Source organism: Magnolia sinica, chromosome 17, assembly GCF_029962835.1.
Source record: "Magnolia sinica isolate HGM2019 chromosome 17, MsV1, whole genome shotgun sequence".
NCBI classification, from domain to species: Eukaryota; Viridiplantae; Streptophyta; class Magnoliopsida; order Magnoliales; family Magnoliaceae; genus Magnolia; species Magnolia sinica.
The window spans coordinates 25044174-25061616 of NC_080589.1; the positions used below are offsets into that span (position 1 = coordinate 25044174).

Consider the following 17443-nt stretch of genomic DNA (forward strand, 5'->3'; position numbering starts at 1 on the left):
AAAGATAGTAGATATGTATTCTCCCCCATTATCAGAATGGAGGGATTTGATGGAACAATGAAATTGAGTGCACACTTCATGATAAAACACTTTAAACGCATCAAACACTTCACTTTTAGATTTCAAAAAATAAATCCAAGTCATGTGGGAATAATCATCAATAAAGGTAACAAAATATCTAAATCCAAAAGTCAAGGTAACCGGAGCTGGTCCCTAGACATCCGAGTGAACCAGATGAAAAGGTTGAGATTTCCTCCCAGAAGACCTAGGAGGAAACGTAGCACGATGATGTTTAGACAATTCACAAATATCACAGCATAATGGTTTGGTGACAGATAAGGAGGGAAACAAAAGTCTCAATCTAACAATGGATGGGTGGCCTAAGCGGCAATGCCACCGAGTCACGGACTCTCGATCTAGAGAAAGGGTACTAGAAGCGACAACAGGTGTATCATCGGGAAGATAAACGCCTCCTCGCTCATGCCCCCCACCAATCACTCTCTTCGTCTATAGGTCTTGAAACAAACAATAAGAAGAAAAGAAGGTGATGGAACAATTGAGTGATTTAGTAAGAGAGCTAACAGACAATAAGTTTAATGGAAAACGAGGCACATGCAATACGAAGGACAAAGACAAGGAAGAAGAGAGAGTGATGGAACCAATCCCAGAGATGGGAGATTGGGTTCCATCTGCGACTGTGACACACTGAGTGGGAGAAGAAGGAGAATAAGAAGAAAAGAATTGCAACTTACCAGTCATATGGGAGGAAGCTCTAGAGTCGATGACCCAGGAGGTAAGAGAGGATGACGCAAGAAGGGCAGTACCTGACTGAAGCTGCGTGAGAAGGCTTAGGAATATCCCGAGTGTGAAGCCGCATAAGGGCATCATATGCCACCCGAGAAATGATAAGAGACTCCCCTGAAGTAGTCTGCTCAGCCTGAAGTAGTCTGCTCAGCTGTCGGGGTAGAAGACTGTGTCCTGGAAGCAACGATTGAAGTAACAGAAGTAGCGGCATACATAAGACGACCATGTAGCTGCCAGCAATAATTAACTGTGTGATTAGTTCCACCGCAATGTGAACAAATGCGGGAACCATCACGTCCTCGTCCACGTCCACCACGACCACGAAGACTACGGCTGCCACGACTGCGATCTCCCCCGCGGCCTTTACCACGACCAGCAAAACCAGAAATGCGCCCTGAGCTCAAGGATGGAACCCGAAGACCAAGGGAGGACTGATTGCCAACAAGATGTGCCGAACGCTCGGGTGGCACAAATGAATGAGAAGGAAGAGTAGAGACCATAGCACGCTAACACATGGCATAGACTGTCGTCAATGGGGGAAGAGGATCCTGCATAACAACCTAATCGCGAACATGAAGATAATCAGAACTCAACCCAGCGAGGAACTGCATGATACGAGTATCATCCCGTTGCTTATGAGCATATTCATGATCCTCTTTACATTTGGAAGGAAGAGGCTGATACATATCCAACTCATCCCACATACCCCGAAGCGTCGAATAGTAGTCTTTTAAGGATCTGGAGTTTTGTTGAAACCGACCAATTTCTTGAATAAGCTAGAATACCCGTGAAAAATTCTGAGATTCCAAGAACATATCATGAAGCGTATCCCAAATGCCTTTAGCCGAGGATAAAAACATCACTGAGTGGCTAATCGAGGAATCCATGCTATTCAACAACCATGCAATAACTTGATAATTCTCCTTTGTCCAAGACTTGTAGGTAACATCTGTAGAGCTTGGGGGATCATCCAAAATATACAACAACTTGTCACGGGCTCCTAAAAATACTTTTACAAATTGTGCCCATTGAAGATAGTTGTCACCATTCAACCTAATGGAGGTAACCCGCAAGGGGTTGGATTCAAGAGACCCTATGCCAAGAGATGAGGGCCCTTTGTAAGCCATAGTAAAGTCCAAGAGAAATAAACCTATGCCAAGAGACCCCCTATGCCAAGAAAGACTGATTCAAACAACTCTATCTAACTCAATACTTCAAGATAACAAGATATAAACCTCAAAAAAATATCAATCATCTAAAAAACCATGAAACGCAGTCAAAAAGGGCCTGACCGAGTGAAAAACGGCCTAGTCGCACACCCGTTTGAGGTTAAAAACCTCTCAAACATTGATCTTAAGTAAAAACTCCACCATGGATAGCTTGGGAGGAAGATTTCGGTCCATCTTGAGCAAAGAAACCAAAGAAAAGCTTACCGATTTAAGGTAGATCGAAGAAAAACAAAATCTGGGACCGATTTTCGAATTTCTCTATTTCGCCCAAAATACCATGAAATGGGGCCCAATAAATTCTGAAAAAATCATGACAAATCTTCTGAAATCAAGATCTATCAAACCCCTAAACTTTTAACTCAAACGGAGTCCATACGTCCGTACAACGCTGACGTCAGCCGTACGGCTGTTGATGTCAGCAAGGTGACGTGTTGCCTCTCAACCTGTTGGATGCGGAATGTCTGGATCCTTTCTCTGATACCAAGTGGAGAATGATTTGATGAGGATAAAGTGAAGAAGAGATGAGAATATTGAGAGAGAAGGAGGAGAGTTTAGGAGAGATGATGTGTTTGGCTTGCTTGCCCTAACACATAATATTTCATTATGATAAAGCATAAAGTACACTGCAGGAGAATAGGAAAGTGTGCACATTCACTTACACTAAAAGAGCCCACTAACCACACACAATACACAATACAATACACTAGCATTATCTATACTCACCCCACCTCGGGAGAGAGAGCGCCCTCGCTCTCATACCATTTGTAACACCCCGACCCCTCCGGTAAGATATTGTCCGCTTTGGCTGGCACAATGTCCACCTTCACGGCTTTGTTCTCATTGGTGGAAGCGGTTAGCGAACCACCCGCAAAACGCATCTTACCCTTAAGGTCGAAGCCCCACATATAGACCAAGATCTTAGTCTCTCCCTTTCCGATGTGGGACTGGACACCCACCTCCTTGACAGCTGGCTCGTCACCAACCCAACTGGGCAGGGACTACTTGTAACACCTCGACCCCTCCGGTAAGATATTGTCCGCTTTGGCTAACACGATGTCCACCTTCACGGCTTTGTTCTCGCAAATGGAAGCGGTTAGCGAACCACCCGCAAAACGCGTCTTACCCTTAAGGTCGAAGCCCCCACATATAGACCAAGATCTTAGGCTCTTCCTTTCCGATGTGGGACTGGACACCCACCTCCTTGACAGCTGGCTCGTCACCAACCCGGCTAAGCAAGGACTCACCCTACCTCGGCAGACAGAGCGCCCTCGCTCTAATACCATTTGTAACACCCCGACCCCTCCGGTAAGATATTGGTGAGTCCCTGCCCAGCCGGGTTGGTGACGAGCCAGCTGTCAAGGAGGTGGGTGTCCAGTCCCACATCGGAAAGGGAGAGGATAAGATCTTGTCCAGTCCCACATCGGAAAGGGAGAGCCTAAGATCTTGGTCTATATGTGGGGCTTCGACCTTAAGAGTAAGACGCGTGGCGAGCTAGCTGTAAAGGAGGTGGGTGTCCAGTCCCACATCAGAAAGGGAGAGCCTAAGATCTTGGTCTATATGTGGGGCTTCGACCTTAAGAGTAAGATGCGTTTTGCGGGTGGTTCGCTAACCACTTCCACCTACGAGAACAAAGCCGTGAAGGTGGACATTGTGCCAGCCAAAGCGGACAATATCTTATCGGAGGGGCCGAGTGTTACAAATGGTATCAAAGCGAGGGCGCTCTGTCTCCCAAGGTGGGGTGAGTCCCTGCCCAGCCGGGTTGGTGACGAGCCAGCTGTCAAGGAGGTGGGTGTCCAGTCCCACATCGGAAAGGGAGAGCCTAAGATCTTGGTCTATATGTGGGGCTTCGACCTTAAGGGTAAGACGCGTTTTGCGGGTGGTTCGCTAACCGCTTCCACCTACGAGAACAAAGCCATGAAGGTGGACATTGTGCCAGCGAAAGCGGACAATATCTTACCAGAGGGGTCGGGGTGTTACAGGTTATAACCATTACACATTATCGAGTCGAAACGGCCATAATGGCTGTTACAGAAAAACAAGCCGTAATGGCCCTGTAATGGTCTTGTAACAGTTTTTTCAAAAAATAAAAAAGACCGTAGTGGCCATTACGGCCTGTATCATAATGGTAACGGTGGTGGCCGTTATGGTCACCATTACAATTTTGAAACACCTTGGCAAGGAATGCCAAATCGGTTACGTATCGGCCGATACGGCCGATACGTAACGGTAACGGTACGCACCGTTACCCGATTCGGGGCCGTATCGGCCGATACCAATTTTTGTACCCGTATCGGCCGATACGGGCCCGATACGGGCGTAACGGTCACCCGTAACGGTCACCCGTAACGGTCAGCCCCGTAACGGTCGAAAAACGGCCATTTTTTTTTGCATTTTAAGGTCCGTTTTTGATGTTTTTTCGAAACTTCTTGCTTCCAAACTCCTTCTCACTCCTTCTACTGCTAATTTCGACCAACCTTGGCTGGATATTTGAGTAAAAAACACATTATATTGGCGGATTTTGTTGAATCAAAGCTTGGTGGGCCATTTTTCATAAATTTATCAAAAATGGGTATTTATACTTTTTTAATATGTTTTGCTGTTTTAATTATCTCATATGATGTGTTAATCATAGTAGAACATGTTAATATCCATTTTACAGATTTGGGGTGCCATTTAATATTTTTTTAATATTTTTTTCTATTTACGCATGAATTTTGCCCCTTTTTTTTAAAATTCAAAAAATCAATTTTTAATTATTGTTTTGCTGTTTTAATCACTCCATATGATGTGTTAATCATAGTAGAACATGTTAATGTGCATTTTACAGATTTGGGGTCCCATTTTATATTTTTTAAATATTTTTTTCTATTTACGCATGAATTTTGCCCCTTTTTTTTAAAATTCGAAAAATCAATTTTTAATGATTGTTTTGCTGTTTTAATCAATCCATATGATGTGATAATCAAAGTAGAACATGTTAATGTGCATTATACAGATTTGGGGTGTCATTTTATATTTTTAAATATTTTTTTCTATTTACGCATGAACTTTGCCACTTTTTTTTTAAATTCTAAAAATAAATTTTTAATGTTTGTTTTTCTGTTTTAATCATGCCATATGATGTGTTAATCATTGTAGAATATGTTAATGTGCATTTTACAGATTTGGGGTGTCATTTTATAATTTTTTTCTATTTTCGAATTAGTGACTTTATGTTTTTATTTGCTTATATTGGACAGGTTTTGCCTTGGAGCTTCTTAGGGTTTAGTTAGAATATAAAATCATCTTTATTAACATAGGTCATACACGATACACTCATACTCAAATCTAATTATCTAGTGTCTACCTAAGCCTAAAGAAATGTCTGGATCTGGCCAACAACAAGTAAGTGATGATATTGGATGGCAACATTGTGAGAGGGTTGGTGGTACTAGGCACCAAATGAAGTGCAAGTATTGTGATAGACTAGTGTGGTGGAATTACCCGTCTCAAACAACATTTGGCACATCGAAAGGGTCAAGTTGCGCCATGTAGTAGAGTACCGAAAGAGATAATGCTTTTAATGCAAGCTAGTCCGGATGAGTCGAAGGGTAAACGTGCTTGTTGTACAAAAGAAGAAAGATGATATTTTGGATGCGGCTCGACGGGAAGTATTTGGTTCTGAATATATGGGCATTCGTGATGAAGATATTATTGATTCGACGAAGATTCGGATCGAGAACTTACTATAGCTAGGAGAGAGAGCTTGCGTCGGCTCGTGAAGAGGAAGAACGTCGCCGCATGTTTGGCACGCATGGGTCGGTGCGTGATAGAGGGGGAGTGGGAGTGGGAGTGGGAGTGCAAGCACGAGCCCATGCATCTGCAAGTGGGGGTGGGGGTGGGAGTGGGGGGTAGGTTTGGTGGGTTACGACGTATGTTTGGGAGTCGACGACAGACATCTTCACTTGATGCCCATATACGTTTGGATGAAGAAGTAAATGAACCTAAGAGACCCTCCATTGATCCAATCCTGTTTAGGAAACAATCAATTAAACAGAAGAAGATAAAACAAATGTAGAGTAAAACTTCCATTGAGAAGCTAGGTAGGGCAGCAGAAAGTTATTTATACATGCCAACATACCTCCTAATGCGGCCAATTCTCCATATTGGCAAGTGATAATTGATGCAGCAGCAGAAGCAAGTGAAGGAATTAAAGCTCCCACAGCTAAGGATATTATAGGGAAATTGACAGATGCAGAGTATGCGGATGTGAAAGCATACATAGCTACCTTTAAACCTGTATAGCAAGCCAGAGGATGCACGATCATATGTGATGGTTGGACTGGCCCAACCAGACGCAGCATGATCAACTTCATGGTTTACTGCCACTTAGGAACTATATACCATAAGTCAATTGATGCCTCGGAGGCAACAAAAAATTCTACTTATATTAATGGACTAATGGATAAAGTTGTGGACGAGATAGGAGAGGAGAATATAGTGCAGATTGTGACAGATAATGAAGCAACATATAAGCTTGCAGGACATATGTTGATGGATAAGAGAAAACATCTTTTTTGGTCACCATGTGCTGCCCATTGTATTGATCTTATATTGGAAGATATTGGGAAGAAGAAGAATGTTAAGGAAATGGTTGAAAGGGCAAGGGAAGTGACGACGTTTATTTACAACCATAATCAAGTAGTTGCAATAATGAGAAAGTTTACGAAAGGACAAGAGTTGTTGAGGCCTGCGGCGACTAGATTCGCAACAAACTTTATAGCATTAGAGAGTTTATTCCAGCATAGAGAAGAGTTGAGTGAGATGTTCGCTTCCCGAGAATGGCTCAACACAAAACATGGGAAGAAGACATCAGGAATACCGGTCGAAGTTGTGAACACCATACGGGACAACAAATATTGGAAGAAGGTCAAGGCGATCCTAAAGGTGATGGAGCCACTAATGAGGGTACTCCGTCTTGTTGAATCCGATGAAGCACCTACCATGGGCTTCATATATGATGCCATGGATAAGGTAAAGCTTGCAATTCAACGTGATTGTAGAAGTTGGCAGACTTATTGGAAGATGATCGACAAGAGATGGACAAACCAACTCCATCACGATCTTCATGCAGAAGTTACTACCTAAATCCTAGGTATAGATATGCCCAATCATTTGTTGCGGATGATGAAGTTCGTGTCGGGCTAAAAATGTGATAAAGAGATTAGAGCGACTTAGATCTGCAAATAAAGGCATTAAATGAATTAGATACATTTGGAAATCGCCTTGGTAGCTTTGGAGATGCTCTTGCACAGCATGCAGTATCTAGATTGCAACCGGCCGAATGGTGGATTAATTTCGGAGAGAGTACGAAGGCTCTCCAAAAAATTGCGGTAAAAGTTTTGAGCTAGACAACATCTTCCTCTAGCTGCGAAAGGAATTGGAGTTGTTTTGCGCTCATTCATTCAAAAAATAGGAATAGATTGCAGACTAGAACATTAGATAGACTTGTCTTCATGCACTACAATATAAAACTAAGAATGCGACGATATCATAGGAGCATTACATCTGCTGATGAGACTGTCCAATAAACTTGGATAATATTTATGATGAGGATGACCCACTTCTACCTTGGTTGGAAACAAGGAAAAACAAATTGAAGAGGATAGTGAAGAATTGGAAATTGATGACCCGAAATACGCAGAGCGCAACAAGAGAGTCGTGCGGATGTGTTGGACCCAGTAAGAGGCGGCGTTTATGCCACGTACGGATACGGCTCAAGATCAACAAAAGAGTACGAGCGGTGGTAGCGTGACCCGTGTCGGATGAAGACGATGACCCCCCTGCCCCTGGTGTGCTCAGCGCCCTATACAGCTGTCTACAGATCACGATGTCGATGAACATCGACGAGGTGGTACACGAGGTCGAACTTATGAGTGTACCGAGTCACGATACAGCCATCAGGAGGTGGGTACATCTAGTGGTGCACCGGGTCCGGAAGGTTCGGAACATCAGCAGGCTCATGGTCTTGGTTATTATGATGGATATTCTTATGGTGAATTGAATTGTGATGGTTATACTAAGCCTGTTCCATCACATTCATGTTGGAGTAGCCCTCCCGATCAATATCCATATGATTATAAATATCCAGATCCAAATCCAAGTTACTCATCACAACAGACGCACTCTCAATCTCAAGATTCTCAACAGCCTGAGTATGGGCATCAGTATGGCTATTCAATGGGCACTGGTGGATATCCTTACTCCGGGTCAGAGTCGTTGCCTAGTCAGGATCAGTCATCCTCTAATTTCATTGATCTAGTATTTCCTTCTGGCACTGGATATTATGGATATGCAGCACCAACACCTATTGCACAGCCTCAGCCTAATGGTGACGATGACGATGATGTAGAGGTCGAGCAACCACAAAAAAGCAGATTTTCATTTTGGTGGTGACTTGTGATTGTGAGTATATATTTGTGTTAAGGTAAGTATTTGCAACAGATAGCTCATAACAGTATTATTGCAATAAGCCATGCACACACTTGACACTGCCGAACTTGTATTTAAAATAACTCCCTTGACAACCAATCAAGTAATCCTTAATCAAGTTGCAGGGGAGTATATCTGACACTACTAATTATTTTTTTTTAATATTCTTGACTTGAGGATGACAGGTCATAGATAGGAATCACACTATCACAATCACGTGCACCACACTGCACAGGACCACAGGTATGTTCGAGAAATTCCTCAAAAATAATTGCAAACACCTGATGTAAGATATTTTCATTTTACATTCATTCTAATATATCTATCATTGATAGTAGATAGTTAGAAAATTAAATATATGATCAAATTCAGGTTATCTGGTTCATAAATTCATCAGACAGTCCGATACAACTTCTCACCAAAGAGTGGACCGTTACACCACCATAAACATGTTCCAAATTATAAATGAATGCATATTTGGAATGCTTAGAATATTCTGGATTTAATCCATATTTTTTCATATTTTTTTGGCAAAAAAAAAATTTTGCGCCGTTACGGGCCGTTACGCCCCCGTATCCGTATCGGTTTTGGAGGACACCGTTACGCCAACCGATACCGATACGGGATACCTTGCACCTTGGTCAAAAGGCTTGCTACAAGTGGTGTTTAAAATATCGACGATATCGACCGATATATTCCACGATATTTCTTGTATCCCACCTAGGTGATACGAAATACACAAATAGTGGGATATATCCCACATGTTTGATCCGATGAGCATTTTTTTATTTTCGATTCATTTTTTTCTGTAAATCTTATTAAATTAGTGTCAAATTGTTACAAATCCATGTTTTGTCATGTTTTGCATGAAAAATCATGGATTGTGAGGTTTGCTTTTGAGATTTGGAAGAGATGACCAAGTTGTGAAAATTTGAAAAAAAAATTAAAAATTTCCAAACTTCTCGCAAATCGGTTGCAATCTGTGTCCAAACATAAAATCAAACATGTATGTAACATGATTTAGGGATTCTTCTTTTGCTTTTGAATGTATCGCTTGTGTTTCCACATGTCTTCTTACATTTATAAATTATATGAATAAACTTTGAATATACTTGCATCAATTCAGTTAGACAACGCATAAATTAGGACCCCATATAAAAAAATAAAAAATAAAAACCTATTATGTGCACTTGTTTTTTGTAATGTTTTGATTTGTAAGTGTGTATTGATGTCATTTTTAACAATCACTGAAATTTCATTGAAAAAATCGACCAATTTCCAATGTTTCCCCATGTTTCAAACAACGATACATTACGCGATACAACCGACATATCCCATGCGATAACCAATACATATCCGTATCCCAAGGGTGTGATATGTAATGCGATACCGATATTTCGGACAATGGCTACAAGTTTTGGTTACCGGGATGGATCCTTTCTTATCTTCATATTTTTGTCTTCCTCTTTGTGTGGGAAAAACAACAAAACATCTATGGGACGGGATCATTGAGAGAGTGGAGAGAAAGCTGTCAAGATGGAAGGGTAGACACCTTTCATAGGTAGAATCATACTCATTAAAGCTGCACTTTATAATCTGCCTATCTACTTCATGTCCATATTTAGGTGTTCGAAGTCAGTTTTAGAAAAGTTGGAAAAGTTGAGGGACGTCCTCCAGCAAGGGGTTGCAGAAGGTCGAAGTTTCCATTTGTTAGACTAAGTGATGAAGATGGTGGTGTAGGTATTAGGAGGCTAGAGAATGTGAATCTTGCCTTACTTGGCAAATGGCTATGGAGATTCAGAACAGAAGAAGGGAACTTATGGAGGGAGATCATCACAACTCACAAGCATATAACCGGACATAGGGGATGATGGATTAGAGAATCAACTCTATATAGGGTGTTTAATCTTTAGAAGATGGTAGCAAGTTTCGCAAGAAAATTTGAGGGGGTAGATCTCTCCATCAGGAATGGGGAAACGGTGCAATTTCAGGATGATGTGTGGTTTGGTAATGTTCTGCTTCGCGTCAAGTACCCGAGACAAGCAAGACTTTTACCAACTCTAGATATCCCTATAGCCCAATGCTTCTCCATTTTCGAGACAAAAATCATGTAGTCCCCTCCTTGAAGAAGGAACTTGTTAGACATAAAAGTGGATGATCTTTCTCAGCTTTTGGCCAGGCTTCACAACATCAAACCCTCTACAAACGAAAAGGATGCGATGAAGTCGCGTAGGATAAAACCAGAAAGTTTTCGGTTCATTCCTTCTATGGGTTAATTTCCAAGCTCGGTCGGTATGATATGGTGCCACACTGCCTTTGTGTGGCAGTATGAGTCTCCTCCCAAAGTGGCAACCTTAATTTGGTTGGTTGAAAGGAATAGGGTTCTTACTGTTGATAATCTTTGGAAATGGTAAATGACCGTTATCAATATCTGTAGCCCGTGCCTTCAAGACGCGGAATCGGTCAACCATCCATTCATCTATTTTCCCTATGCCAAAATCATTTGGGAAAGATACTTCGGCTTCTTCAAGGTTGTTTGGGTGGTGTTGGGTAACATAGAGGACAATGATCATGTGGAGGCCATGGGAAGTAAGGTGAAGGTGGAGTTGGCCATCTTGGCCAGGTTTTGGCCCAACATACGTGATCCCATGAAAGAACTTCATGTTCATATCCTCTGATTTAAGAAAAACTGCCTTGTAATGTTGTCACCAGTTGATTTACTTTTCTTTTGACTTCTTCAAACATTCCAACTCAGATCAGATCACAGATCTTGTCATCCTCTGAGAAAGTCCCAAAATCTTTTTAATATCCAGTCATTAAATGTCATCAAAGATCCTCATTTTTCCTCCTCAATCTCCCTGACGTGGCCTTTCCTCTAATATTTTATCTTGCCCTTAAGTAGTTAATGTTTTATTAAGAGCATGTGCCTCACCAGACCTTCAATCAGAAAGGACCTCTACCAATCCTCAACTTTTTAAGTGCAACCTTCTTCCTCAAGAAACATGAGCTTGAATCTAAAAGGGATGGGCCCTCAAATTTCCTCTTTAGACTCCAACATAGTAGGACAATGATCAGGTGGCAGCATCGGAAGATCCTGCTGCTCAACGAGCAAGAATCTCTACTACCAATCAGCCAAATCTGAAGATCTATCCAGCTTTGACATAGCCAGAACTGTTGACTATTCGACCAAGCGAACTCCACACTTCATTGATCAATATGCTCGTTCTTGTCAATACAATCTGAGAAGTTGGGCATACTTCTATTAATACGACACCGATTTAAATTTTCAAAAGAAAATTTGATGACATTGAAATCCCCTCCCAGACACCAATACACCCTCCAGGTCTCCACCTGCTTCTCATAGTATCCAGTTCCACCCAGAAGGCATCACACTAGCCTGGATCATTTGGACCACAAACTGCATGATAATAATAATAATAATAGTCTGAATCCATTTAAAGACACTCTTGCAAGGAATTGAAACTGAAAGGGAGTTTGCCTACCAGTTCTTGCAGCACAGCTTGTAAACAAATGGTCACAATACCAGCTGCATCATCCATAGATAACCAATCTCTGTTCCTCTTGCTCACAGAAAGTTCAATAATGTCCATGTTCTCCAGCAATGCAAGAGTTTAGATCTTTGTGAGGCTAAAATGTCAGCAGACAGACAAGAGAGAGAAGGGGCTTGTAGAAACTCTTTATGCATGAGTAATCTCATGAATCTTTATTTTTATTTCGATAGATTCCACCACTGGAAGAAAAAATACACCTATTTATCTGAAGAAAGAAAACTTCATTAAAGCAATCAACTGTGAGAATATCTATATCTCAAGCATAGCCTGCAGTGTTCCCTGGACACTTCTACTTTCTGGGATTTTGCCATTGTGACACATGGGGATGTATGGACACTCCTTGACATGAAACACTTCAAAATCCAGGACAAAGTGCCATAGTAATGTCATCCCAAAATGGTGTCTGTTGGAAACTTCAAGTGAAGCGTCCAAACATAATTGTTGAATAAACTACTCAAATGACTTCTCTCACTCTTTAGATTTTAGTTCATTTTCACAGGTGTCAGGACATGTATAACAAAAAACCACAAGATTTGATTTTTTTTTTTTTCTTTTGCTGGGATTTTTGAGATTTTTAAGAGAGCGAGTGATGCTTACAGGAAAAAATAAAATAATTCTTTCTTAAAGGCACAAAAGAAACTATTTCTTGAGATGATTAAGCATCATTTCAATGTTTTTTCAGTCAATTACTTATTAGTTTATATTACAATTAATTAAAATTTTATTGGAACTGCATGAATATTGTTTCCAAATTGCCATTGCTTTTAATGTTTCCATTTTTTTTTTTTAAAAAAAAAAATAATTTTGTTCTATTTTTCTATTTATTTAAATAAAATATTATTTATTTGTGTACAGAAGTGTCTCCACACCAAGATTTTGAAGTTTGCCGTGTCGAACACTTCAGGACACTGACACTTGGCACCCATGCCACATGTCAAAGTAACACTGATAAGCCTGGTGCGTAGGCATGTGATGTATGGTTTCAGCAAAACATATAGATCACTATGCAATCATAACCACTAATTTAATACCATCTCCTAGTTGTTTTGTGGTTACCACCACATCCAACATTAACCAATAGCCATTCAATGTCCAACACCAGTGGAAATTATTATCGAACTTTTCCCAAGAAACAGAATTGCCTACAAAACTAGAAAGAAGACCACAAGAAAATTCGAACTCACATAAATTATTCTCGTGAATACGAATTAGATGTTTAGTAGTTATAGAATGCTAAGTTACAGGGTACCTAGCTCAGCAATAGCTTAGCTTTTTTAGTATAAGGATCCCTTACATGTGGGACCCATGATCTGGCAATACACAAATATGTTTAACAAAATGTACAAATAACTTTCCACCATCCACAATGCGGCCCAAAACACTCTGAACAACATAACCTGGATATACAGAATGTTAAAGCTCATTACCCTACAAATTTGCCTAATACCAAGGAAAAAGACATCAATGTATCCATTCAAATTACAAATTCACTTACTAAACTCAATATTTCTTTCTGGCTCCCCTCAAATCAATGAAACAGGAAAAAACTCTCCAGAAAGAAATTGAGAATAAAGACTGTAAAGATCTTACCTTAAGCCAGTCATACATTGTCAGTGATGTGGAAGTGCATGACCAATCGAGTACACATCTTAATTCATAAAGAAATGGTAGAGTACGATAAAGCCGGAAGCCCAAATAGTTAATCTGTGCCACTTGGCTGGTCAAAAACTGTCGGTACAAGGTACTTTTATGAGGAATTCCATATCGAATTTGCAAGGCCTGCAGTGCTAGAGAAATTGCTTTCGTGAGATAGATAGCACGGAGTGCAAATCCTCCTGCACTTAGGTGTGAAGGTTCCATGTTCCAAGAATACTCCGTGACTGAGTATGTGAACAAGATGAGATTAAAAATATAGAATATAACTTTTCCCGTGGCAAACGAACAGAGATAAATAATGCGATCAAGCACAATTAGGAAAAAGATAACCTGCAAAAGAAAAAAAAGAGAAGTCTGTACAATTTCTGAACCTTGTTCAAGATATCGTGCTTTACTATTTGGATCACAAATTGGAGGCCATATCACACTAAAGAATTTATGTCAATCACATTTGCATTATAGATGTCCCATTAACTTTCTAAGATGAATTATTGAGTCCTCATGAGTCATTACATGAAAAGTGTCCCAATGTGCCCATTCGGTACAGTGGGGCACATGGTTCAGTGATCCAGAACACTGACTGATTGGCCCCACGGTGGGGCTGTCACAACAACCCTTCAGAATAGAAGATCTCATGCATCCAATCCTTGGGTTTCTTTTCTGGACCACTGTATTTTCCTTAACAGTCTCTTTGTAGGCCACTGATTGAAGGGTCAAGATCTCTCAATCTGGGGAATCTTTGGTAAATTCCCCATCTAAGATGGGGCCCATAGGATCAGTGATCTGGATCACCAGACCACGTGAACTGCCTGAACAGATAGGGCAAATCATGTCACCATCAGGGTACTGATGCATCAGGATCCATACTTCATTTTTAATCTATTGTATTTTAATAATAAGTATATTTCGAAGCAGGAAAAGGTACGCTTACCATCAAGATAAAAACGAACTCCTTTGGGAACTGATCTTCAAGCTGATACACCTCAAGAAACTTGCTTTTATTTTTTATAACAGATTGGTAGAAAATAGCAACCAAAAAGAAAACAGCTAAATCTGCACCGAATATGTAAGCATAGAGATCAACTTCTCTTCTACCTCCACCAATCACAGATATTACTGGATATGGGAATCCAATCTCTTCGAAAAGCCCTGCATTTTGTGCTTTAATAATCTCTGTTGCTACATCTGCTGCCGGAGTCAGCGATTTATACCATTCGGTTGTCAAGCATCCAGCTAAAGGACAAGCATAAACAACTTCAAAAACTGCTAGGGCTATATTCGAGTTCTCTTGACTTCTTTCGATGCTTTGTACCCGAACGCGGCTTGGAGTGTGAGCTGAACTTGGGATATTTTCTCTGCATCTTTCTTCATGAGCAGCAATAAGCAACTTGTTTATTCCTGATTCTATCCTCTCTGGTTGAATCCCATCCTCAGGCCACTCATTAACTTTCATCGAAAGCTGCACAAAGTAGGGAGGAGCTTCCGCCCCCCATGTCAATGATTTCCAATACCTCAAGAAAGTCCATCCTATTACCTTGATGGCATCTGTCACTGGCAAGATCAACCGTCTTATCCTCTCCCTCCAACTAGAGCTATCAATAACATCTTCCTGATAAAGATTCCTCCTTTTCAAAATTTTAAATTCAGCAATTGACTCCCACTCGCCGTCTTTTGCTGTTATGGAACTTTGTAGAAGGGTCGATATATACACCAAAAAGAGAGGAAGGGTGCTGATGACAAATGATGATGTGATTTTATGTGCAGGGAAGCCCAACTTTATAAACAATTTCGAATGAAAATTCAACCCACAGTGATGGATGATTATTTGATACAAATACTGGAGCAAGATGTTCACTTCGGTATAGATTAGCATGATTAGCCAAAACATGAAACTAGGTCCAGAATTTACGCAAAGAGCGTATAAGAAGAGAGCTGCAAGGTAGACCATAGACAGCAAACTGAAGTTCCATAGGAAGACGAAAATGAAGCAGCAGTAACACACAACGTCATTGTTTGCCCGCATTTGTGCCCACATGTAACGGAATATCCTTCCAAGTTGCAGGCTAGCTGCCTCTGCCGCATTCTTCTCATTAAAAGAATGCATGGAGGACATTTGATCAAAACGCTGATACCTCGTGTTATTCTGGCTCTCGATTTCATCGTAAATGCCATCCTCCGCTGAGTGCTCATTTGAATCTGATTCTTCATGTTCTATGTTCAAGAAGCTAACAATGTTGGTAACCGCCTGATTTCCAAGGGATTGTACTTGAGAGACACCATCACCTATCAGATGTACGGCAGAAATTAATGGGTTTTCCTTGGCACGATCTTTTGCTTTCTCTCTTTCACTCACATTTCTGAACATACAAGCAGCCTTTTCATCGACTTCAATGATCTCACCGAGAGGAGAGCCCACTGAATGCCTCAGAGCCTCCACTGCTGACGGGCTGTCAGTTTTTCTACTCGAAGGGGAATAGAACATTTCAGATGTCACCGGAGACATGCTCTCATTCTTTTGTGAACCTGGGATAACAAAGTCTGATAGGGAAAGTGATTCTGTACTGTTATTTTGGTCCAGTTTCCTTATATCACCTTCATCTTTATCTGGGCTTCGAGAAGACTTCCTTCTTCGTCTGATGCCTTCACTTCGTGGAGAAGTGCTAATGCAGTTTTCAACGGAATTCATTCTGTGAAGCTGGATTTGCAAGTTGATCATCTCAGCTTTCATTTTCTCTACTTGCAAGTTACGTTCTCGTTTCTTCTCTTCAGATTTACGGATATGTTGCAATTGGGCAGTTTTCCATGCAGCTTTTTTCTCTTGTTCACGCACGATGGCACCAATCTGCTCTGCCTCAAGGTATCTCGACACGTAGTCAAATTCCCTTGAACAAAAGATGTATGATTGCAATGACACTAAGACAAAAATGATTATCTCAACCAAAGCAGACCGTGATGTAATACGAAACCCATAATCATATTTGTAAAATCCAATAAACTCATAAATGTAGTCTACCCTTTCACATTTGCCAGATTTAAAATCCCCAAGAAAAGGAGATTGATAGGCAAGAGAAAGAACAATGAGTGCAAAATTGTACAACCGCAAGAATTTGAAAATTTTATTCTTCTTCTTCAATATTTCAAGCCTCATTCGGAAGAAAACCAGAGCAAAACCGAGGTAGCCAAGATGCAAAATGTCATATTCTAGCGTTCCAGTGATGAGAATCAAAGAAAGCACAATATCCAATAGATGACAGTAAGAATACAGCCTCAGGTAATCAAGAACAGTCCACAGACTCTTTGTTTCAAATGAAAGATCTCTCCAGACAGATGCATTCTTGCGTTGAGACATCATTTGACGGTATGTATGCGAATCTGTGAAACTCTGTAGATGGTCAGAACGGAGTTTGAAAGATGCAAAAATGAAGACCATGTAATAGCTGACAAGCATTCGCTGGTCATCAACAATAATTCCTACAAAGAGTAGAATGAAAGCTTCGGTTAATAACAAAACAAGATTAGTTGCTTATATTATCTGAGTTTTAATATAGTATGCACTATAAAAAATAAAAAATAAAGAAATAAAGAAATAAAAGAAAAGGCAAAGTAAGAAGGGGAGGAATGCTACTTGCAAGAACCCATTTGCAAATGCCAAATACAAGCACCCCCCACCAACCAACCACACATACCCACATACACGCCAATGCAGCACAT

The 17443-nt window shown here is 40.7% G+C and overlaps 1 protein-coding gene across 4 annotated transcripts in view; it reads right to left on the reverse strand.

The window, feature by feature from the left end:
- Positions 1 to 17443, reverse strand: part of LOC131231798 (piezo-type mechanosensitive ion channel homolog) — a 194863-nt gene that overhangs the window by 44037 nt on the left and 133383 nt on the right. For all 4 annotated transcript variants that reach the window (XM_058228106.1, XM_058228104.1, XM_058228105.1 and 1 more), the window contains 2 exons: positions 14664 to 17203; positions 13667 to 14062 (listed from right to left, as the gene is read on the reverse strand). In XM_058228106.1, coding sequence (XP_058084089.1) covers positions 13667 to 14062; positions 14664 to 17203 — 2936 coding nt within the window. The remainder of the gene's footprint in view (positions 1 to 13666; positions 14063 to 14663; positions 17204 to 17443) is intronic.